General features: G+C 33.1%; 3 protein-coding genes across 5 annotated transcripts in view; 1 reads left to right on the top strand and 2 right to left on the bottom strand.

The window, feature by feature from the left end:
* Nucleotides 1-19548, bottom strand: part of LOC143911887 (prolyl 4-hydroxylase subunit alpha-1-like) — a 29538-nt gene extending 9990 nt beyond the window's left edge. The window contains exon 1 of one of the 2 annotated variants that reach the window (XM_077430977.1): nt 19344-19548. The gene's annotated coding sequence lies outside the window, so the exon portion shown is untranslated. The remainder of the gene's footprint in view (nt 1-19343) is intronic. The other variant, XM_077430976.1, reaches the window with a different exon arrangement.
* LOC143911521 (uncharacterized) lies at nt 11787-16418 on the bottom strand. Its single transcript, XM_077430414.1, has 2 exons — nt 15336-16418; nt 11787-12297 (listed from the first exon to the last, which is right to left on the bottom strand). Exon 1 carries the CDS (start codon nt 16337-16339, stop codon nt 15434-15436), a length of 906 nt encoding a protein of 301 aa, XP_077286540.1. The 5' UTR covers nt 16340-16418; the 3' UTR covers nt 11787-12297; nt 15336-15433.
* Nucleotides 19549-23549: 4001 nt separating the features above from the next.
* Nucleotides 23550-26316, top strand: LOC143912076 (DDB1- and CUL4-associated factor 13). Of its 2 annotated transcripts, XM_077431246.1 has the most exons (6): nt 23550-23727; nt 23840-24387; nt 24468-24634; nt 24709-25009; nt 25081-25367; nt 25447-26316. In XM_077431246.1, the coding sequence occupies exons 1-5, from the start codon at nt 23658-23660 to the stop codon at nt 25330-25332; spliced, it is 1338 nt and encodes a 445-aa protein (XP_077287372.1). In that variant the 5' UTR covers nt 23550-23657; the 3' UTR covers nt 25333-25367; nt 25447-26316. The 2 variants fall into 2 exon arrangements, with proteins under 2 accessions (XP_077287372.1, XP_077287370.1); XM_077431244.1 differs by having other exon boundaries at nt 25081-26316.
* The last annotated feature ends 127 nt before the right edge of the window (nt 26317-26443 follow it).

Below are 26443 nucleotides of genomic sequence, written 5' to 3'. Positions count from 1 at the left end.
TGCAATTTTTTTGCCAAACTATTGTATTATGTGCGTATCAGAAAAAAAATATCAATTTCAGCAGCAGTTTTTGTCCACTGCTCAACGTGCAAAATCTTAATTTTTATTTAAGTAAACTTCTCATTGTATGCAAAATAAACATTTGCAGTAATGTTCTTCAAACATTCACATTTGGATGATTACACAGAACATACATACAGACGTGCGATCTTCCTATAGATTCTCCTATATTTTCACCATGTCATCTAGTAATATCTAGTAATAGTCATCTAGTGACATGATATGAGAGAAAACATTTCTTTTAAGTCTTAGTCCGTATGATAAGATTATTTCGAAATATCCACCAATTCAATGCAACTACATATAGAAAGAAGCAAATATACATATGTACATTCGTATAAGGAATGCGATCTGCTAACGAGATGCAAAAAATGACGATAGCGGCGAATATATGAATATACCCATGGTGACCCAGCGTTATCTGCTGTATTCACCAGATAAAGCTCAGCGGAACATTCTGGACCAAAAAACAAAACACGGTATCTCGCCATAACTGTGTCGTCGCATTTGATTGCCACTTACACTTAATTGTGGACACCACATACATTCTGATGAATGTGGATGTGCGCTTAAACTGTTCGAAATGCCAATGAGGCCATGATGGAGACACGGGGCAGACAAAGCATCGACTTGAATTCATTACAAGAGCAATCTCAAAATTCACGCGAATACATACATATTTATTTTTTTTATTTTACATATATACCAGGAAGGCCTTACAGGAAAATCCCAATGCGCCTTCCTGGCCAATTACAAATACAAATGCAGCATTTTTTTATTATAATTCGTTGAATTGCGAGACACTGAAAAAACTCGCAAATTAACGAGACATCTATGAATTGTACATAAATTCTTATTGTACATCCATCAAATTTCAAATAGTGGTGACATAGTAGGTAGGAAGGATTTTTAGCCAATTTTTTTTTCCGGGAACCGTTTCAACAATGAAATCAGAGAAAATTGGCAAACTCTGATAGGAAACGATCAACCTGGAGTCACAAATCCAGGTCTGACCAACAGCATACTCTGAAAAATTCATTTTCATTCAGGGATAGAACCCGGCACCTTCTTGACGGTAAGCAGAAGCTTAACGTCCGAGCTATGCTGCTAGCTATATGTACATATCCATAATCACTTCACGAGGGCGTATTTTAAAAATTCTACTGGGTAGACATTAAATGTATGAGAAACAAATACGCGAACTGTATCAGTGACCGATGATTGTAAACATCTTACACTAGTATTGTACCCGATGAAATATCATCGCATGGGTGTTGGCATATTAAGTTATTAAATTAAAATAAATGTGTCAGTTCTGTGTTCGATCCGCACGCGGTCGAATTTTTTTCAAATACCTTTTAAATATATTTAATTTAATATTTATATTTAACTAGCTGAGCCCGGCATGCGTTGCAATGCCACAATAACGCATACAATTCCCGTTCCCGTTCTCGTTCCCGTTTAAGTTCTCGTTCTCATTTGTCGGAAAAATGCAGACAGCGAACACGTTGGTCGCGACGCGAAAACATTTGAAATTATATCGTTGCAGTGACACTCATTCCCGTTTTTCCCGTTTCCATTCTCCTTTTTGCGCGTATTTTTTTCACAGTAATCTTCCCGGGCATGCATACAACAAATCCTGAAAATTCCATCGTAATCGGTTCAGTGGCTTAGGAGCCTATTCAAGACACACAGACAGACATTCATTTTTATATACAATATATAGATTTAAAAAATGGTAATAACTACTACATACCTACCTACACGTAAACAATATAAAACACCAATAGAAAAATTAATTAATTAAATAAATGTTCAATAGATGGCGATAAACGCCCAGAGACTTAGCGCCATCTATTTGCATAGAGGAAACAATGGTAACAAATAGTATATAGTTTTTTTCTTTTGTTATTATATTCGTATACGTTTTGGCAGTGGTTTAGCTGTGATGTACATATGTATATCGAATCGAAACGACTATTATATGAAGTACGGCGAAAGTTATCTCAGACAGACGCACAGAATAGCGGTATTATATATCTTATATATTGAGTATATCGAATTATCATGTCTGAAAATTATGTAAATACATACTGTAACGTGTATAATACTGTACATACTGTAACGTGAACAATATAGACCCTGGATTAAGCTAACGGGACTCAGTAAGTGCCCGAACAAAGGATACGCTGGAGTTTTCACAGAACAATTGACTCACCACGGTAGACCTTTCCGTGCCTAGACAATAGATACGTAAATGTATCGGGGAAGCTGGGGTGGGCAACTTGTCCTTTATAAGGAGGTAAACACGGTAGATCAGATTATTCTTGAGTGAGCGGTGGTTACGTGTGGACCTCCCGAATCGTTGAATAAATTCTATGAAGCGAATTTGGCCTTTAATTTGGATCCTGAACCCACCGAGCAGTTTAGTCTAGTGCGAAACTTGCACTAGACTAAACTGCTCAAATCCAAAACTTGTATGTCACGCTCGTGGCGAATGTCAAAGTACAAAGAGCTATTCTCAAAAATTAAGGCTGTAATTACGTGCAAGGCATTTAAATTTGAAAAATTGTAGCCTCAATATGCGGAACATGACATTGAAGATGTATGTATGTAGAATTATAGACGATGTTGCACAACATCCAATATGACCGTCAATTTTGAGAAAAAAAAATAACTGGTCAGTGCAATCTAAGAGCTGGTTCGCATTGATCGCGGCCTTTCTTTTCCATGCGTGTGCAGAATAATTCATTATTGTATAACTGAAATGCAATAAAATGTGCCGTTGCAGTGAGGAGAGCAAGACGAGATGATTAGATCATTTCAGTTTTCACGCGATGCACACCCGTCACGAAACACATGACTTCCATTAGGTAGCGGAAATTGTAACCACAGTAAACTTAGATCATCATATAATTGTGGTGACAATCCTTACAAAACTTTCATTTGAAAGGATATACATACATATATATTTATTATTTTATGTAAAAAAAAAATATTTACCATGGTACTATAACGGATTACCCCAAGGCGACACCTATGGCCAAATTCGTACATTTTTAGAATATATGTTACAGTTGATGTAATATCGTAATACGGTACTCATTACCTTTATTCGTAATATCTAGCAAATATTAACGCATTATTGAATTCTTAAGTATTCTAAAAAACATCAGAGCTGTCAACACTCAACTGTTATATTACAACTGGCGCAAATGGTTGAAAGATTGTAGAGATATAATTTACTAGTGGGAATTGTATTCAAATATGAATGAGCTAAAACGCCAGTTGTAATATGTATATTACAACTAAAAATACACTTCGACTGTAACATATACACAATTATAATAGTAGAAGAGTAATCTGAGTAGGTGGTGGTCAGGCATTGAACCCGTGACCCCTCAGTTGTTAGCATTATGCTCTAATCACTGAGCCGGTATATTAATTTATTAAAAATACTAGATGAAATTATGTAATTTATATAAAAAAAAATATTGTACAGTTATTTGAGTTACTTACGTAGTTCCATTTTTTGTAAATTGTTTAATAATTGTTTACCTTGTTGGGATATCAACTATGTTCTCTAGTTTACATACATCTAATATATAATTTCGAAAAAGACTTTGCATGTATATATGTATATATGCATATTGGTAATGTTGGTTCGTAAACAACACATTCGACTTTTTTTTTCGATTCATAGGCGCCGATTCAATGGATTCGAAAGCCCCGGGGGCGAAGTCCCGAGGGGCGCCGGGGGTACCGCCGGATTCTGGTATACATATAATTTCGAAAGAGATTTAGTATATGTATATGTTTGTTTGTTCGTGACAGTCAATTTAATAAAAAAAAACAAATGAATATTCAAATAAATTTAATAAAATGTTTACTATTAGATTAGTCATGTTTAAGCGGTTTATATTACAAATACCGAGCGAAGCCGGGTAAAACCACTAGTATATTATAAATATGAAAAAATCTATCTTTATTTTATAAGATACACAATTTGTTATGCACTCATAGTTGAATTGAATATGCATGAAAAAGAAAATTTGTGAAATTTCATTATATGAAATCTACATTATAGAAATTTTTTGATGTTAAAAATGTATTTCTTAGACAAAGATGATCTTTATATGCATTTTGATATTTTAAGATGTTTCGGAAAACGAAACTTTGATATTTTAAGCGGCAAAATTCAAGTTCGATGCAAAGGTCATAACTATAGTCACCAAGGACGACTGCTTCGGGTCATCGTGGCCGATGACACAAGACAAAGTATCTATCTATGTATGTATAGATTTATTTTGATAATATAAAAACACGACAATATGTTTTCTGTCGCGTGTGTGGGCGTGAAATCCAAGTCGTCTAGCGTAGGAATTGGTAAATTATTTTCATGACTAGAAAAAATCGCCGATCATTAAAATCCAAAGAAACCGAAATCTTGCTTTCTTTTTTACATACCTCCTTTACGTTTTTTATTCATAATCAAATTTTGAACGGTGCCGTCTCAATAACCTATGTGTATTTTTAGTTGCATCATTAGTATTTACATAATTTTGAGAGAAATCTCCATCAACTCCAAGCAGACCCAAACTACAAAGCTAGAGAGCATAAAAAAAGGTTCATCATAAAAATGAACAAAGCACGGCGAACAATGAACAATGAAGGGCGCAAAGTTGGTCCGCTCTTTAATCATTACATTGATCTCCTAGATAGCTTTCCTTTTAATAAAACAACCTAAAAATTCCTAACAAAATGCCGATTTGGATCACACGTACATATGTATAAAATACTCAAAAACCATCGGTTCTTTCAAAAATATTTCAAACTTGAACAAATTGCTTTGTGCCATCACTGTGGGAATTTTTGGGTGAGCCTTCATACATGGAAAGATATCTGCTTTAGAATATCATATACTGATTAACTCTCCTATAATGCGCTAGACCAGTTCCGCAGAAAAAGTAAAAGAGAAAGAAGAATAATGGAATTATTAGAAAACATGACATAATTTAACGCCTCCTTTCTTTCATTTATTTTTTTACATTTCTTAGATCCTTTTACTGAACCAATCCAACGCGTTATAAGAAGGTTGACTATGCATATTAAAAAAGATGTTTCAAAAATAATTCGCGAACAGCTTCAAGTATCACATAATTAACCAAAATCACGAAGTCACATCATCACTTTCTCCACCAAAGTTAAATTGATCTCGTGACTGTTGGTCAACGCAACTGATGATGCTCGAACCTCTGCTAAGATCATCAACTCGACCCTAATTTACGCAGCGTAATAATTGCAATTCAAACTCGATGTGAAATATGACATTACGAAACAGTTACAAGCCATATACTACATACATATATGCACGTACAACCCCACTCAGGTGTTCAATTACCCCGTTTCGTTAGATCAAACTAATCTCTAACACGATCATACAACTTGTACCGATCTAATCAACGTTGAAAACAAATTTTATGAACCATAAACATTAATTTGTGCACAATTCACACAAATAAACGACTTGTATCCAGTCTGTATGGAGCATTGAAGCCGGTCATTCCAAATTTTGATGGTAAGTTCCCAACAATGAAGCCATTATTTACGTTGTTATTCAATTATGTACGCCATAACGCAACCAGTTGTGTGTGCTCGCATCTTATATTATATTACCGAACCCGATGCCCGGATAATCGGTCCGTTTCTTTGTGGCTTGTGCATTTTTAATTGCATCAGGTGAATTCTTATTGTTCGCGAAAATCGCACACGCGTGTAAACAAATAATAATTAGCGGACATTCAATTTAATTTAAAGAACAATTGACCATTTAATCAAATCTTACTGCTAAGTTTCATGGACGTATGGCGATATTTAACAATAAAATAATTACGTTCATTGCGTATGCTCGTTCAGTATGTGAATGGTAAATGCATAAGCGATAGATCAAACACACACACCCAACATCAGTTTACCTGTCTAATAATGTGGGTAACAAGAAAACGTGATCTAACTGATAATTAGTTTATCTAATAAAGTTACTCAACAAGTTTTGTTTATTTTTTAAAGAACTAATTCTAAAAATAACTTATCATTTCCTCTTCATCCCTGAACATTTCAAGTAACATGCAAAGTATTCGAATCCACAATTAATCTATTTTAGTATGTAAGCAATAAGAATATTTATATTTAAGAGATGTATTTATGTATATTATTTGTGAACTTTTAAACTCATCCTATGTATATTATTAAACGAGCTAATCTTGTATCTATAATTGAATATGTTAAAGTTACGAGTCCCAAATATTCAAATATCGAATAGTAGTTTTAAATTATTTAGATGAAGTAAGAAAGGTCAAGATGTTATTAAAAATTTAAGAGATTGAAAGTAAAAAAATAAAATTTCTTAATTAGTATTCCAATATTCAGATTTGGGATCCTTAGACTTACAAGAGAGTACAAATGTTAAATCCGGTTCATTCATGAATATACTAGTTTGTTCATAAACAAACTATTGGTTTTAGTTTAAGTGTTAACAGTCAAATAGACTCCTATCAGGTATGGCATGAAACTTTTAACTGTCAAAACCTTTGTATTTGAAATGAGAAATTCCAAGGAAACCGCATTACAACGTTGCTACAATTCCCATATTCACTAATATTAAAATAGGATGGGACAAATGATTGATAATACTATAATTCGTTTGTCAAATTTGCTCTTTTTCGTACACTATAACTGGTCAGATTGGTTCGTGTATGAACAGACTAGTAGGTTCATGAACGAACTAAATATACACTTACTAGAATATTTAAAAATGTTTTACCATTCACATTTAATAAATTCAGTAAAGGAAACCAATTTTATTTAATTAATAAAATTTTATTTGATCTATATTTGCATCTATCATTATTTCAACTTGAATTGGAATAAAAGTAGTTGAACCCCCATGAATCTTTTTCGTCTGACTAAATATGGCAAAAAAACTCAAAAATGAATCTACGGGTAAAAATCAAAACAAACCACGACAAATTTTGAGTCATCATCATCACTAACCATCCGCTGCTGGATGAAGGTTTCTCCAACACGCTTCCATTCTTCTCTGTTTTGCACAACTCTCACCCATTTCACCCCACACATTTTTCTAATTTCATCCACTTTTATATTCTCTCTGATACTATTCCAGCACTTATCTTGTCTACCTTTCACGTAACCCACCCATTGTCATTTCAATATCCCTCTTTACGATATGTCAATTACCCTTGTCAGAATTTTGACTAGCAGGATATAAATGTTAATGATACGTATTACATATACATATATGTCTACATATACATATATGTACCTACAATTTATTGGACCTTTTTGTCCAATATGTACAATGAATCAATTCATTGGCCAGAATCATGTGAACTCGGTTTTATTGTTAAAATTCAATTATGCACTCGCGTGTGAATAGTCACAATGTTAACCAAAGTATCGTTTAGCATAACACATTCGTGCACTATCACATAATTAACAGATTATTAGTTTAATTCATTACACCGGAAAATGATTTTTTATTTAACACTATCAATGAACAGGACGCGGACCCACAGTACAGAGAGGAAGCTGTTAGTTCAATTGATACTTACGTATAAAAAAATGCCAACGACCCAAACCTCAGCTGAAACCCATTGTTTATATGTAATTAAACATATGCCAAAGCACTCGATCGTAACCTATCCCACTGTGTTGAGAGTTTGGCGACGCGGAAAGGTCGTTAACATTGCAACGTTGCACACGACATATTAAACTTGGGTATACATACATATGTATTTCCCTTAACGAATAAGCCATTAGATATTAAACTCCTATAAGAACTTTCTCCACTACCTCTAGTTCTACGAGTAGTTCTGTAAAATATTCCTCAAATTGGTGCAATAAAGTAACAGTCACGCTCCAATACCAAACTGTTTGTTTTGCGCTGCTAATGGATGGTCAACTTTCAGAATTACATATAATCTATCTACAAATGTCGCGATGACAAACATGATCTGCCTCGTTCATGATTTGATGAAAGTTTAGATTAATTTCTCTTGGAAGATTGAACTTCTTCTGTTCCACTTATCTCAAATTAGGTCGGGATCTCAATATCTTGACAAAGTAAACCTGTTTTAAGCTCGATCATTTAGCCTAACCTTTTGAGTCGCCCCCATACAAATTCCTGGAGTGGGGGGGGGGGGATAGGGGCAAACGTCCCCCCCCCCCCCACCCATCTTTGGGAATTAAATTTTAGAAACGGATAATTTTAAGCAGATCCCAAGTTTAACTCCACATTTTATCGATCTTTCAGCTTCCGGTTTGTTCCTGTGAGCAAGGCTCGAAATTGACGGGAGCGGATGGGAACGTCGCTCCCTTTCGTGAAATCCAGAAACGTAACGCTCCCTCTGGTGAAAAATCCTATCCTTTGGTAAATTTAAAAATCGGGTGAGATGAGAAAATTTAATTTAGTGAACGTATCTAGTAAATCAGTAATGATTAATTTGAGAAACCGTGACTCCTTACAATGTCACAAAGATGTCAATCAATTATGAATAAATATACTGTATTTACATAAATATGTACAAATGAAGACTTTTGAAGATACTCTTCTTCGAACAGTGGCCCATTGACCTCATATTCTTCCCCCGAGGTTTTTCAAACATTCGAAAAAAAATTTCACCTGTAGCGCATGCTTTTGAACATCATATATATAAAGACGGTAATCTGTGTGTGTGGGTGTGTGTGTGTGTGTGTGTGTGTGTGTGTGTGTGTGTGTGTGTGTCCTAACTCTCGCCGAACATAATGAACGAATCGATAAAAATCGATTAATTCATTTTTCGACGAGACGACTTTGTCGCGACTCGAACCAATCACCCCAAATAGCCTGAATATGGGTCTAAATTGAGCTAATGGTCTCGGACATCACGCCAAATCCAATTTTTCATTTCGCCTTTTTTTTTAAACATTAATTGAAATATTCCTTCTCGCCATATAAAAATACGTAATTTTAATAATTTCATTTAGCGAGGTTTTGAACCATTTTTTTATGTATTTATTTTCAATTAAATTATAATTATAATTTAAATTATTTATATTTTGACGATATTCGAGAAAAAAATTGATTTCATTCACCGCGGGTGCCGGGAATCGAACCTCGGACCCTCCGATCCAAACGCAATGTCCCTCACGAGCTCGCGTCGCACGCCATATCCTCGCCCAGAATACGTGTTGCAAATACACATCATATGTACATATATGTACGTAATTTGTTATGTGTAATAATAATATTCAACGTTACGAGGTCAATGACCGTTTGTGTATAATCGGAAAATACTACATTTTGTTAACGTTAACTTTAAGAATTGAAAATTATTACAAATAAAGAATTGAAAACTATCTATGAGAGTCTACGAAAATAGCGGTTCCGGTTCCGGATTTTTTTTTTAGTTTTATACGGGTATATAATAATTTTATACCCATGCGATGATATTTCATCGGGCTATTCACTAGTATTGAATAAGGATAATATTTTATTTCTGATTAAGAAATAAAATTACATAGCGGCGCAAATTTTTCCTTTTACCTCAGGTGAAAAAATGTCTAGTGAAATAATGTAAAAAATGTCTAGTGACAGAGACGTAATGTACATATTCGTAATAGGCACAATAAAAAAATCAAAATCATGGTTTGAAAATTATTGAGCGCTCCCATTCGTGAAAATTTCGATTTCGAGCCCTGCCTGTGAGGCTACCTAAAAGAGCAGGACAAAAAATGTACTCATGGAAAATAGTCGAGAAATATCATCAAATAATCTTAAATGCCATTGTGCCTGAAGGAAAAGATCAGTGTGTCTTGCCAGTGTTGACATATGCGAAAATTGGGCATTGAACGCCAGAATGCTGCAAAATATTACACGAAGTCCAATGCACTCGAAGTATGGGACGCAGTATGCTTGGCATAACGTGAAATACGTGAAAACGTAACTTGGAATACGTGTGTTAGAAGTATGACAAGGGTGGTTGATAATTTGGTGAGGATGAAGAGATTGAAATAGCAATGAGCGGGTCACGTAGCTAGAAGAACATACGATAGATGGACGAAATAAGTGCTTGAATACATATTTAGAACCCGCGAGAATGAAAAAGGGAGCAAGGAAGGCCGCAGGGGAGATGAGTGGACGAAATTGGGAAAATGTGTGGTCCAAAACAGAGACGAATTGAAGCTTGTTGAAGAGGCCTTCATCCCAAGCAATTCCGGGCAGTTGACTATTGTGACGTAATATTTATTTAAAAAAAATTTAAATGAAATATAATATTTAGTGTTGTAAAAACAGGCAGCTAGGTTTGAAATAACATCGATGTATTTGCAACAGGTCGTATAATTTGAATTTTGAAATCGTTGATAATATAGAAAAAACCGGTCTCAGATACAGTGACATTTTGATGACATAAACTCGACCATGGGTCACAGCTTCGTATTGCATTTAAAGGACGGATTCTCAGCCTATGGGTCGCGAAGGGTTTTCTGTAGGCCGTCAACTAAATCAAGAGACCAAAAAATATTGACTTGTTGTTTAAATAATGTTTTATATATTTTGTATACATTAAAAATGGATGTTTTAAATGTATTGGGGTCGCGGGTCACATGGTTTTATAAAAAGAGGTCGTCACCCGAAAAAAGGCAGCTGTGATTTAAAGGGTATATGTATGTATGTACAATACCCAAACCATACAAAATTTGTGTTAAAAAAAATATGTATAATGTATTGCTTCCAGAGTTAATAAGCATTGCATTCCTGTTAGAATTTCGCGGAAACGGTCATGGTGATAGTGCGCGTCTGTTAAAATGACCTATTCAGTGTCGTCAGAATGAAAAGTGTCATTCAAAATGCTTCTAGAAAGTCCTATTACTCCTATTAGGTTCTGAAAATATCCTAGAATCATCTAAAAAGCTAATAAACTATCTAGAGATGTTTTATAGAAGAAAATTCTCGGCGAATAATCTTTTGGAGAATATTCTCTTGAGAGTATTCTCGACTTACAACACTACATATTTTAACCCATAAAATGTATCTATTGAATTGATGAATTTATACATGGTAGACACGTGTACCTACATACATACATAATTAGATAAGTTGAATCACACACGGAATTAGCATTAGTATGTAATTGATAAACATCCACACACACATACATACATATGTACATCGGTATACATTATATTATAGAATTCAGGTGAAATTTTATATTTTACCTGTACAGGATGAGTTCATAATTTTTGCATGCTCATTTTATTAGAGGACGTCCTCTGCGCGTTCAAACATTGAACCCAAAATGCCTTGAATTTTTTTATCCGATTTCATCCCACAATAAAGAACCCCGTGTTTCGCATTCGAAATAATGCTTATGTTAATTTGCAAACATTGGCACATGTAGAAATGTCAGGAAGCGGTCATACCCACATTAAAGTTGAGCCCGAGTTCACTCGTGTAGCAGATTGTATGTACTGTTATGTGATAGGAAATTCTGGAACATTCTCGACGTCACAGAATCTCAAAGCTTTGTAGAATAATAAACAATGTTTTCTCATAATACGTTAAAAATTCTCTACGATTGAACAGGTCATACATTGTAAACCAATGTGAAATCAATGATAATCATAAAATACACCTTTTATTTTTATTTATTTTATTTTATTTTATTAATTGAAAAATCAACAGACAGGATGTACAGAGATAGGTATAAAAAACACAAAAAGTAAATAAATAATATATGTAACACCCGAGTCCAATAATAGATTTTTACAAAAATGAAAAAGATAAATATAAGGAAAACAAATTAAAAAGTAAAGAATAAAGGCATGACAAAATATGTAGTACATTGCATAATTAAACTATAGTATTAAAATATTTGGAAAAGGTTATAAGATAGAATATAAGAAGAAATTGAAATTTACAAATATAAAAAACAAATGAAAAAGGTAAATACAAAATAAACAAATGAAATGGAAAGGAATGAAAGCTATAATATGATTAAATAGCACATTACATAACTAAACTAAAGTATAAAAATAATGGAAATATTGGAAAAATAGAATAGAAGAAAAAATGAATCAATCGGTCAAGATTCTCTTGATGTTAGACCTGAATTGATGTAGGGAAATACCAAACAGATCAACCTCATTCAGCTCTCCGTTAAACATACGATAAACGCGCTGCAGATAAAAATATTTTTGGGAATTAGTATTGAAAGGATCAAGTGAAAAGAGTGTAACGCGTCTAGGGTATCGAACTGGGATTCTGAAATTAACCTTATTCAGTAAATCAGAACAATCAAGGAAACCATTTATGAGCTTAAAGAAGAATATAGCATCAGAATGTCGTCGCCTGACAGAAAGATTGTTAAAAGAAAGGATTTTTAAAATGTCGGAAACAGTAGAATGGGTATAGGTAGGAAAAAGGTAGCGTAAGGATTTAATAAATTTAAGTTGAACTTTCTCAATACAATTAATATGGGATAAATAAAAAGGTGACCAGATAATTGAGGCAAATTCAAGGTGAGACCTTACAAAGGAAAAATAAAGTAATTTTAGTACATAAGGATCATTAAAGGGTTTTGTTGAGCGGAGTAGGAATCCAAGAGATTTAAATGCTTTGTTGGTAATAAAAGAAATATGTTCAGAGAAATCTAGTTTATTATTGAGTATTACACCAAGATCCTTAATAGAAGATGACGTGTTAAGGATTGAATGATTTAATTGATATTGATTAGTAATAATTGACTTATTTCTAGTGAAATTTAAAATAGAGCATTTTTCTAGATTAATAAAAAGATCATTATTTAAACAATATATAGAGAATCTATCTAGATCTTCTTGTATCTTATGACAATCGTCTATGGTGTATATAGGTTTGTAAATTTTTAAATCATCAGCGTAAAGAAGTATAAAGGAATGTTTGAAGATGTATGAGATATCATTAATATAGAGTAAAAAGAATAAGGGACCTAAATGCGACCCTTGTGGGACACCGGAAGGAATATGTCTAAGTGATGATCTAAAACCATTGAGAATTATGATTTGGTGACGATTTAGTATATACGAAGAGATCCAACGAAATAAATTTCCTCGGATTCCAAGGGACCAAAGTTTATTGAGTAAAAGGTTGTGATTGATTTTATCAAAAGCTTTAGAGAAATCCGTATAAACGACGTCTATTTGGATTCGTTTGTCCATATAAGATGTGAGAGTACTAGTGAAATTAAGCAGGTTAGTCTCTACCGATCTCCCCTTAAAAAAACCATGTTGTTCAGGTATAATGTAGTTTTTGAAATTGGAGAAAAGGAAATTATAGATAATTTTTTCAAAGATTTTACTAATGACAGATAGTTTAGATATAGGACGGTAATTCTCAATAAGATTCTTATCACCTTTTTTAAAAATAGGGGTGATGTAAGATAATTTCCAATAGTCAGGAAATTTACCGTTCGACATAGAAAGATTGAAAAGGATTGTTATGGGAAGAGATAATGGGACAGCACATTTAACAAGGAAAAAAGAAGGCAAACCATCACAACCCGCACCAAGATTAACATTGAGAGAGTTGATGTGACTGAGTACAGTAGATAAGTCAAAATGAAAAGTAGATAAGTTACAAGAAGAAGTATCTGTATTAGAGATAGAAAGGTTAATGGTAGAATCACTATTGAAAGTGGAGTCAAAATAGTCAGCAAAAATGGTACAGATTTCAGAACCATGTGAAGCCGACTTATTTCCATAATACATTACGGAAGGATATGAAGAGGAGGTATTTTTTTTTGAATTTATATATGACCAAAATGATTTGGGATTAGTTTTAATATTATTTTGAATAAGAGAAATATAATTTCTAAAGCAGATTAAAGAATATTTTTTAATTCGAGCTCTTAATAGTGAAAAACTTTGATAATCTAAGGGATTTGAATAAATTTTAAATTTTTTATGGAATTTGTTTTTTTCTTTTATTATTTTAATAAGAGACGATGTAAACCAAGGGGGATATTTGGTACGCTTAGATTTAAGAGTAAAAGGGACGTGGCATTCAATAATATTTTGTAAGGTATCGTAAAATTTTTTACAAGCTAAATCAATATTTAAATTGGACAAAAGTGAATTCCAATTGATATCGCTTAAAATTGGAATAATTGTAGCATAGTCAGCTTTTCTAAAGAGGAAAGTTTTATTATAATTATAATTCAAGGGTGAAGATTTGTTGTAAATTATTGAGATGCAAAAGGATAAATGATGAGAATCTTCATGGATTAGCGTAGAGTCAGCACGAGAAATATATAAGGGGAAACTACTAATAGCTAGGTCAAGAATACGATTATTAGTATTTGACAAATAATTGTATTGATAAAGTTTATTATAAGATAAGAATTGAGTAAAGGAAAGGGAAGAAAAATTAATACAATTGGAAGGAAATAGATGCAGATTTGAGTCGTATTTTGTCCAATCAATAGTGGGAAGATTGTAATCACCGAGTAAAATGAATCGATCCTCTGGATAATTGGTTATTAGATCAGATACTTTATTTAAATGGGTAACTAATAGAGTTTGGTGAGAATTACCAGGAGGAATATAGACAGTACAGATATTTAGTTTAAAAAATTTAGTGGTAATAGTAATCCAAAGGTCTTCTGTGGAAGTTAACCAATTATTTTGAATGACAGAGGGTAGATTATTTTTCACAGCTATGATTACACCACCACCAAATATTTGGTTATGAAGAGAATAATCTCTGTCACGTCGAAACACCTGATATCTGGCATCAAAAAACTCACTATTATTGAATGAGTCATTTAGCCAAGTTTCTGATAGACAGATAATATCATAATTATTAACTAATACATTTTGAAGAAAAGAGTCAGATTTAGTTCGGAGACCTCTGACATTTTGATAATAAATGACAAGACGATTAGAAGACATTGTAAAAAAGGAAGTAGATAGAGCACGTACTGATATAAATATAAATATCCATATGCATAAATGAAAATAGATATATGCATATAAACATACACATAACTGCATACACAGATAAAGATATGGAATTATTAAGCAAACCATCCTTGGTGATACCAGTTGAAATGCAAAGGTATACATGGACACAAATATAAAAACGAACTCGTACCTTTTTTAGTTTATGAGTAAAATATATGTAAATAGCATAGTTATATAGTAATAATAAAAATAATAAATTATATAGCCATACGTACATAATTGTTTGCACATACATTATAATATGTGATGCAGACCAGTAGACAATAAATGCATAGATAATTATTAGGTTATTAAAATTTAATATTGCACTTAGTCATTTGATTTTGCAAAGATCTGATTCTTTTGAGATTTGTATGATATTGGAGCTCGCACTTTTTCTAATCATGATCTTGCAATCTTTAACCCACAAGTAGGCGTAGTTATATTCAGTTTTCAATTGGCGTGCTCGCTTCAATAATAATTTATTCGTTGGTGTAAGGTGATCCGTTACGTATAGGGTGGTGGGCGGGCCTGGAATATTGATGTCGTTGGTGGTGATGCCGCGGCGGGCGCGCACGGCCGCCATCAGCAGGTCCTTACGACGGCGCTGAGTGAACCGTACGACCACTGATGACGTGCGCACACTCACATCGCTGTTGCCCTCTCGCTGTTGCTGTTGCTGTGAACCTGCAACGCCCTGGGACGGGTACGGCCGCACACGGTGTATGGTGTCAATATCTGTGTCGCACAATTTGTGACCCACGACAGCACATAAGTCATATAATATAGACACTAGATTTTCACCCTTTTTCATAGGTATGCCGGATATTTCTACATTGTTTTTTCTAGAGAATTGATCTTGCAGATTGTTTTCTTGTTTCAGTTCAACAATAGTATTTTGCGCCTCAATTAAACCTTTATTTACATCAGAAAAGCAGGAAATTTTCTTTTCAGCAGTGGTTAGTCTCCCATCAAATTCATCAGACTTAGCCTCTATTGTGAATAATTTATTGTTTATGTCTGTGATTACAGATTTTATGTTTTCAAACTCATTTTTCATGGTATTAAAGTCTGCTCGAAAGCATTTAATTTCATTAAGTATATCAAATAAAGATGGCTGAGGACTGATGACTGAATCTTGAGAACTGAGCATTAGTGATGAGGACTGAGACGGCGGAAGGGGGTTAGGATGGATACGGCAAGAAACGCATCGCCATTTTTCCTTATTCTTTGACGTCATTTTTTTGTATTTTGTTTCCGAAATCCCCACACAATCATGGTGGAAAGGTTCTTCACAAAGCTCGCACAGCACATAATTAGTCAACAACACAACACTTTTGCATTTATAGCAAATCATTGTTAAGTATTATTAGTTATTAGCGTCACAATTTATAATTTAAATAAGAGAATATTCTCAAAATTTCGCACAAAAATATGTATGAAATAAATAGTTTTTTGTTTAACAATGTTGCATTATGCTGTAATATTGTAAATATGCTCTGGGTTCGAGAGTTAATATATAATTTCAGAAATCAGTTTGATCACGTTCGTTGCCAAACGAATATTATTTGAAGAAACAAAAGAACTTTTTTTTTTTTTTTTTTTTTTCTTCTTCTTTTTTTTTTTTTTTTTTTTTCAAGTGAAAATTATCTTTAAAATATAACCTTAGAAATCAGTTTAACCACTGTATTTAATCACAATTGCAAAAATTTTAATCAAAAATTAAAGCAACACCAATAACTCTACACAATATGCAAAGCACGACACCATTAACCGACAATATTTACGAAAAAAGCATCCAAATAGCGGACGAGCAAAACAACGAACCAGCTAGTTATTATGCTACCTAGCAACTTTTATGAAAATTAAACGAGATAAATTACACAACATATGTATTGTCAGGTAATTGGATTATTAGTGACATTGCGATCGCCCAATAGACAATTTTTGCAATGAAAATCGCGACTACAGAATATTTGGCAATCAAGTACTCGTTAGTATGATGGACTTTTCGGCTGCCAGATGTTCCGTTATAGAGATTTAAGTGACGTTTGGGCGAGCGCTTTGTGACCAATAATCACCGAACCGTATTGTCATTGCGTATTTTAAAACTTGCATAAGTATTCTTCTTTAATGAATTTGTAATTATGTATGCATGTACGTGACAAAATATTTTCTTTTGTCTAGGAGAAGAATTTCGAGGACGTTTAGAACATAAGTAATGTTTTGATATTCGCAAATTCATAAATAATTTGGTTTAATATAGAAGCTAACGTTAGAGAGATGTAAGTTTTATTTAAAAAAAAAAGTTCTGGTGTTCAAAATTCTGCTCAAGTAGAATGGTTCCTTTATTTGGTAATCGAATAAGTTTGTGCAAGTAAAATTTTTTGCAAATTCTTAATATAAATTATGAGCATTTTAAACAAACGTTGTAATATTTATATGAAATATTAAAGATGAGCATTGACCTTACTGAAAGATAACTGAATTTTCTAGAAAACAACTCGTCAGTAAGTCAATGCATAAATTACGAATTTCAAAACTAATAACTAGTATGCGGAATATTCTTAGAATAAGGCAAGTACATATAAAACCGCAAGTTGTATGCCATTTAATTTTAAATGCAAATCAATGTCTTCGTTTACTTTTAATACACAACAATAGTTATTTTTTAAGAAAGTTCTTCCTATTGTAAACGACTCGTATTCTCATTTAATGACACTTTACATTTTACAATGTTTTGCAAAGCGGAACGTTTTTCACTCATTGTTTAGAAATTTTGTTTCTAACATTTACTCATCTGTAATTATTCGAAAAAATTTAAATAACATAGTCTGGTTTTTTCTTTCATTTCGATGAAAACTTTCATTGAAATGGCACAGTTCACAAGAGAGAAATTACGGTAATAAGTACAAAAATAAAATCGATTCTTCATAGCCTCATTTGCTATTTTCGATTATTCGTGGTCGAATTTCGATCAAAATGCGCTTTCACGAGAACGCTTAACGTTTTCCATGGAAAAGATTAAACGATTAAAAAAAAAAGATTGTCCCTTTCATAATAAAATAAGAATATACATATAGAAAAAAATTAAATTTTAAATCGCGAAATAATTGCATTAAAAAAATATGGATTAAATACCAAAAAACATACTACATACATATGTTTATAACAATTTAAGTAAATAATTTCTTCCGGGAATCGATGATGGTCAACTAAAAATAATACTGATGATTTAATCGGATGTTTTCATACAAGGAGTTATTAAATTACAAAAAAGTATTGATAGTAAAAGTTGTTACAGTCCAAGTGTAAATTTCGTTCATTCATGAAAATTGTTCATACGCGAACTATTGGTTTCAGTTCAAATGCTAACACTAAAAAGCTATCTTCAACAATCAGGCCAGTTATATTGTATTCAAAAGAACGAAGTTTGTTCATGCACAAATTATTATACATAAGTTTAAGTATTCACAATCGTTTGTCTCATCCTTCCATATATTAGTTACAATATTTTAAATATCAGCAGAAACGGGAATTATCAGAACGTTGAAATGCGGTTTCTATAGGATTTCCTATTTCAAATACATACTTGGCATTTTGACAGTTACAAGTTTCATGCCATGCCTGATAAGAGTCTATTTGACTGTTGACACTTTGACTAAAACTAAACGTGTATCAACAAAATGTCCTTGAACGAATCAGAGTGAACACTCGGACTGTAGCATATTTATACATCTATAAAATACTAAAAAAATACATAAGTATACTTAAATACATATTTATTTTATAATTTGTACATTTCGTTGAATAAACAAAAATGAAACAGGAAAATTACGATAGTAAATTAAAATAATTACCATCGATTAATGTCATTAAAAATTTCTAAAAAAGTGGCACTTTAAATTATCAACGTGGTATTATTTTGGAAACATTGGTTGGGTCAATATTCGTGGTATGTACTTCTTGGTTGGTTTACTTTTCGTAAGACGCGCGTCAAACGGTAATCGATAAATTCGTTTAATGATAAATATATAATTAGAGTATTGATTTGTTTAAAATGTTTCGAGGATTTATGAAAAGCATCGTATATGTAACAAATAATGCTACATGAAAATGGATAATTCGATAACGCCAAAAGCTTTCAGGGTAATTTTGTGAATTAAAAACAAAAAGGATGGGTCAGGTGGTGCATAATTAATGAAACTTGAATGAGGGTGGGTGATGAATAGGAATTGTCTAACCTGTGAGGAGTAAGTGTGGGGCTGTTTGATTGGTGAAGCTTTTTGATAGGATAGTGATAGCTTCCGCGACAGCTGCGACAACCACTACCACGACAAACCGAGCGAGCGGCTCGGATTCGACTGACAGAACGCTCCGTTTACGAACCCATTGGCAGCGTTAACACTAGCGGTTGATACCGCGGTATTTGACGGCGTGGAAACATACAGCGTGTTCCAATCTTTCACCAATCGGCGAGCCACACGACGCCCCTCCATAGCTCGGGCAGTACCCCTAGGATTGCCTTGGGGGGATGTCGTCGATATTTCAGAGAGCGTGTCGCGAACATATTTACGACATTTGCTCGGCTCATTACTTTATTCAATTATCTTTCTATTTACCCGGCTTCGCTCGGTATTTGTAATATAAACCGCTTAAACATGGCCAATCTAATGTGGCAGCTCCCCAGGTACTGGCCGTAAACCATCGTGTGATACCGCTTCTTCTGTCATAACAAAATGCAGTGCATACCATCACCTCATAACCACTTTATTGTTCAATTATCGTACTCTACTCATAACTGGTCATCTAAACACGGAACTTTTATTGTTCGCAGCACACCCACACCCACACCCACACCACAGCCTTCTACCAATCGAAACTCCAAGCGAGATGACATGACTAAACTACACCGTCACTTCTCTCGCCCTTCTCCATATATATGTACATATATACATATATGGGGGTGGTATATGAGTACAAATATATATATATATATATATATATATATATATATATATATATATATATATATATATATATATATATATATATATATATTGATTAGGTAATATCGGACCATTTACAGAAGATAGAATATGTAAAATCAAAATTGTTTTATTTTAAAAAACGGACAGATTTATAGAATTCACAAATATCAAAATGTCAATATTGAAGTACCTACCTAGTTCGTTTTGTGACCCTCATTTATTAAAAAATGTTTCTAATTTATTGAAAAATGTGATTTTCAGGAAAGAGTTGAAAAAAATAGAGCAATCTAAAAGGTCGGGCTGCGGAGCTGATGAGATATATACATATACCATCATCCTCGACATTTCACGAACTGAGCTTTTTGGCCAACGTAGAAAAACCCGTGCTGACTATGGTAATCATCTTGATTATATTACTACTTTTGGAAAATAATTTATTTATTAGGTACTATTCGACCACATCAACTTTAGTCTCGGCCCGATGATCAAGAAGTATATAAAGGTAAAAATAAAAACCAAAGTAATATAAAAACTTTATTTATATTACTTATTATATAGTAAACATTTTACATAAACAAAAAAACAAATTATAATGAAATACAATAATAAAGGAGGTATGTAAAAAATAAATGATGACTAGATGATTATGTTTATGTGTGATGTTGTTTGATGTTTTATAAAAAATTTTGAAGCCAACCCTTCTGTTATTCGTATACCCGTTAGATTGTATTTAATATTACTTGTATTTTGGGTGAATTGAAGCTAGTATTCTCGGGTATGTGGATAACATGTGGCGATGAGTTTGATAAAGATGTGAGAGATAATGAATTATTAATTTCAGTATAATACAAATTTTTCGTTTGAGCTTCATATATTATATTGTTTATGGCATGTGCTTTATCTAATTTTAGTTTCGGATTTAAGCCTTTTAAACTCTCAATCCAGGACGCACACATTAGATCGAAAGAAGTTTGGGGAGATTCAACAATGGGCCGAGACAGTATAGTGCATGCTTGTGCAAGCAGCTCATTTTTTTTGTTCGGCCTATTCTTTGTTATTTTCGGCATTGGACCTTCATCGTCATCATTAAGAGACGAATATATCAAAGACTCTTTTTGTACTACTTCATTTTGGTGTTGTTGAGAATAATCTTCCTGAAAAAAAAAATTTAAATTTAAAATTTTCCAGATGCCAACAACAGATGCAGAATGGATCGAAATCGCAAATGAATTTGGAAAACTTTACAATTTTCCCAGATGCATTGGAAGTCTAGATGGCAAACACATTGAAATTATTAAACCTCGAATGTCGGGTCCCTCATACTACAATTATAAAGGCTTTTATAGAATTGTCCTCATGGCTTTGGTTAATGCGAGAAAAGAGTTCATCATGATTGATGTAGGAACAAACGGAAAAATCTCAGATGGTGGAGTTTTATTCTATACGAAATTTTGGGAACTCTATGAATAACGCAAATTAAATTTGCCAGAGCCATGTCCATTGCCCAACACCACGACGAATTTTCCATATGTATTAGTAGCTGATGATATTGCATTAGAAGAAGACAAAGACACAATAACTAGCCTTTCCACTTCTTTTAATCGAAATGCTAAGTCAGATGCAAAAACAGTCAGAGACGAGTTTCGACAGTATTTCTTCGATGAGAAAAGAAGAACAGCCTTGTAACCTTGTAGACACCGTGGTAGGTCAACCTATATAATTATCATTATTATTTACTTGTTTTTTTACTATACATATTTCTTTCTTGCTTTTTATTTTTTTACTATCTTTGTTATTCTTTTTTATGTATATTTGTATTATATTGATTTTTTTAAATAAAATAATTTCATTTGTGATATATATATAACGTATATATATATATATATATATATATATATATATATATATATATATATATATATATATATATATATATATATATATATATATATATATATATATATATATATATATATATATATATATATATATATATATATTTGTACTCATATACCACCCCCATATATGTATATATGTACATATATATGGAGAAGGGCGAGAGAAGTGACGGTGTAGTTTAGTCATGTCATCTCGCTTGGAGTTTCGATTGGTAGAAGGCTGTGGTGTGGGTGTGGGTGTGGGTGTGCTGCGAACAATAAAAGTTCCGTGTTTAGATGACCAGTTATGAGTAGAGTACGATAATTGAACAATAAAGTGGTTATGAGGTGATGGTATGCACTGCATTTTGTTATGACAGAAGAAGCGGTATCACACGATGGTTTACGGCCAGTACCTGGGGAGCTGCCACATTAGATTGGCCATGTTTAAGCGGTTTATATTACAAATACCGAGCGAAGCCGGGTAAATAGAAAGATAATTGAATAAAGTAATGAGCCGAGCAAATGTCGTAAATATGTTCGCGACACGCTCTCTGAAATATCGACGACATCCCCCCAAGGCAATCCTAGGGGTACTGCCCGAGCTATGGAGGGGCGTCGTGTGGCTCGCCGATTGGTGAAAGATTGGAACACGCTGTATGTTTCTACGCCGTCAAATACCGCGGTATCAACCGCTAGTGTTAACGCTGCCATTTATTATGAAGACGTAAATAGCTAAATCACGACCATTTGTTATTTCAACCAAAATATTGCACAAAGAACAAAAACTCCGGATCAGTAAAAATCACCGGATCAGAACATATTTGAAAATCAAAATGAGATAGCAGGTATGATTTATATATTTAAATATGCATATTCACAAAAATACATTTTGAAAATAAAGTGTCAAGTAAATCCTGTAGACAGGTAGACGTTCGATTAGTGGTGTCTCCCCAATTTTGGAACAACGGGTCTCCAATTTTTTTTCAATTTGTATATATGTATTTCGAAAAAATGTATTTTGTCTTTACCTGCTATGAAATTGAATGCTACCTTTTCGAAGTTGTAATTGTCGAAAACAATTTTCGAGATTTGTATAATTTTTGACAAAAATTATATGAATTTTTAGATTTCTAACGGGTTTCCGGAAACGCATGAAAATCAATAGGGGCACATCACTGTGTTCACTAGAAGTTCTGGTTACGGTTTTTGATATTCATATACATATATGTGTGCTTAATATGAAGATCCGCCTTATTTTCACCTGAAGTATAATCTTTTTACATATTGTAATAAATAAATTTAGTTCTTCTTGAGCATTTTTGAAAGTTTGGATGTCTCGAGAGTGCAACTATCTCGAGTGCATTTTTCCATTCACCGAAATGCATATAATCAAATAAACAAAACTAACAATATTGAAAATTGATTAGAGCACGCAAAATGTTAACAAAACAAATTCATTCTTCATTTGTCAGCAAATTATTTTTTTTAAAAAACCCAATTTCTCTATTATGTGAAGTTTTAATAGAATAAAAATTATTATCATAATTTTGTAATATTTATATATATATATTGTAATCATGGTCGTATATAGTTTTGTTAGGGTCTGCAGTCAAACTAAAGTTGACAAACGCAGTTCCCATTGCAGTGACAGTTGACACGTGTGGTTGACGTCCAACCGTGGCCCAAAATGCGTGTCAAAGCAATCAGTCGTAACCCGGACGAATACCTGAGAGCCACCACTAGGGATCTTCATAAAGGTATCGTATATGCTAACGATTTTAGGTGCTAATATAACAATATTGATTTGAGGTTATATTTTTAATTTTATCATTCACAAATTCACCAGAGTTCATTTTTAATTAATTACAGTTCAACGGAACTACGATCCTGGACTCCATCCATTGGAGACTCCTAGAGAATATGTCCGGGCATTGAATGCTACAAAGTTAGAAAGGGTCTTCGCAAAACCATTCATCGGTTGTTTGGACGGTCATTCAGATGGCGTATCTTGTATGGCCACTCATCCAAAGCAACTGTCTCTCATTGCAAGTGGAGCTGTCGATGGGGAAGTCAAACTTTGGAATTTGGCAACTCAAAAATGTGTGAAAAGCTTTTTAGCTCACGAGGGCTACGTGCGACAAATTTGTTTTTTGCCCGATGGTGAAAGATTTATCACAGTCGGTGACGATAGCACCATTAAAACTTGGAATGTCGAACTGCCGAATCCTGGAGAAGAAGAAGAACCTTTAGATACCGTTTTAAGCAAATCAATGGTCACCGGTATATCGCATCATCGTTCTAATCCCATATTTGCAACTTGTGGTGAAATTTGTCAATTGTGGGAAGAATCTAGAAGCGAACCGATTAAAACCTTCCAATGGGGCATTGATAGCTTACACCACGTTGCCTTCAATCAAGTAAAAAATCAATCCAATTATTGAATGCAATAAAATCACAATCTTCGTATTGTCTTTATCTAATTTTTATTATATTTTAGGTACAAACAAATCTACTAGCTTGTTGTGCCAGTGATCGTAGTATAATAATATATGACAGTCGTGAGGCTGGTCCTGTCCGTAAGGTTATTATGGAAATGCGTTCAAATTCCTTGTCCTGGAATCCAATGGAGGCTTTCATGTTTACTGTAGCCAATGAGGATTATAAGTGAGTATTATTTTCTATTATATATTAACTTGTATAGTCGATATTTAAAATTCACTGTTGAAATTGTGTTATAGTCTATACACCTTCGATGCTCGTCAATTAAAACATCCTCTGAACGTTCACAAAGACCACGTATCTGCCGTAATCGACGTAGATTATTCACCAACAGGAATACAATTCGTGTCAGCCAGTTATGATAAAACAATCCGAATATTTGAAGCAATCGGCGGTCACTCCAGAGACATATACCACACAAAGAGAATGCAAAGACTCACTTGTGTTAAGTGGTCATTGGATGACAAATATATACTGAGTGGATCTGATGAGATGAACATACGTATATGGAAAGCAAGGGCATCAGAAAAACTTGGAGCTGTAAGTTATTTTGTCATTACCAATTCATTTATTATTTTATTATCTATTATACATATGTTTCTTTGGTATAGTTGAAGCCTCGTGAAAAGTCAGCTTTGAATTATGGTGAAAGTCTAAAAGAGAAGTTCGCCGCTCATCCACAGATAAAACGGATAGCCCGTCATAGACAAGTTCCAAGCCATGTTCATAACGCTCGAAACGAATTGAGAACTATTCACGATAAATTGAAACGCAAGGAAGCCAATCGCCGTGCACATAGTAAACCTGGAGCCGTTGCATATGTTTCAGAAAGGAAGAAGCATGTAATCAAAGAAGAAAAATAAAAACATTTTCCATAACACATTTTGTTTAATTTTTGGTAATAAGTATTACATACATATGTATGTATTTGGGTAATTGAATTTTTAACTTTTTACTACATACTTTCCGTTTTACAGTTACATATAAGGAATCTTGTACTTCTTGAAATTGGTCATCAATAATAAAAGTTGAAGTGCTAATGTTAAATCCAATAGTCAATGTTGTGAATAAAAATATGAATTAATTATATAAAAGAAATTAATTCATTCACAGCATTGCACTTATGTATACTGATAGTACTCGTTGATGTGATATATGAATCCTCAAGGCTATGGTCGCTCAAATTATTACATCTCTAGTAGTAAAATACAATAATAACATATGTTGCTATTAATTTAAGGATTATAAAAGAAAAACTTTTTCCTGTATAGTTCTCACTGGTTTAATTTTAGAACATACATGTACTATATTAACATGTAATAATAATACATATACAATACTAATGAAATAACATGATACAATCGCCTGTGAAACCATTTCAAAAGTTACAGAATATATGTATATTAAAATGTCTTATTTTTTGGTTCATAAAGTGTTCCCTGTAGACATTGCAACATTTTAAACTAATTTAAATTCCAAATCTATTTATAAAATGCTTTCACATCTGAATGAGAAGTACAAAAATCAAAAAAAGACTATCAAAAATATTAGGGAGATTGTAAAGTGTCGTAATTCACCAACATCAAAGTTGTCAACGATTCTTATTGTACATACATATAATATGACAAAATACATTTATCGATCGATATACTCTGTGTGCGAGTGTGTAAAAAGTACATTCGTCAGAAAATCTATTAAAAATATTTCTTTTAAAATTAAGCGAAGTACACACACACACACATGAACGTCCAGATATGACATAAAATTTTAGGACAAATATTTGAACATCAAGTCAAGAGCGCTTCGAGAGTTCGTTAGCTGTTAACCATTCCATTTAAGCTTCGGCGACATTCTTAAATTATATATATATATATTTTTTTTAACAGTAATTATTATCTACAAACAAGTCACTTCACACGACTTTTATACCACAAATAAATATACACTTAAGTGTAAGGAGTAGTAGTAGACATT

This window comes from Arctopsyche grandis, chromosome 5, assembly GCF_051622035.1.
Source record: "Arctopsyche grandis isolate Sample6627 chromosome 5, ASM5162203v2, whole genome shotgun sequence".
Taxonomy (NCBI): Eukaryota; Metazoa; Arthropoda; class Insecta; order Trichoptera; family Hydropsychidae; genus Arctopsyche; species Arctopsyche grandis.
This window is presented reverse-complemented; position numbering and strand designations above follow the sequence as displayed.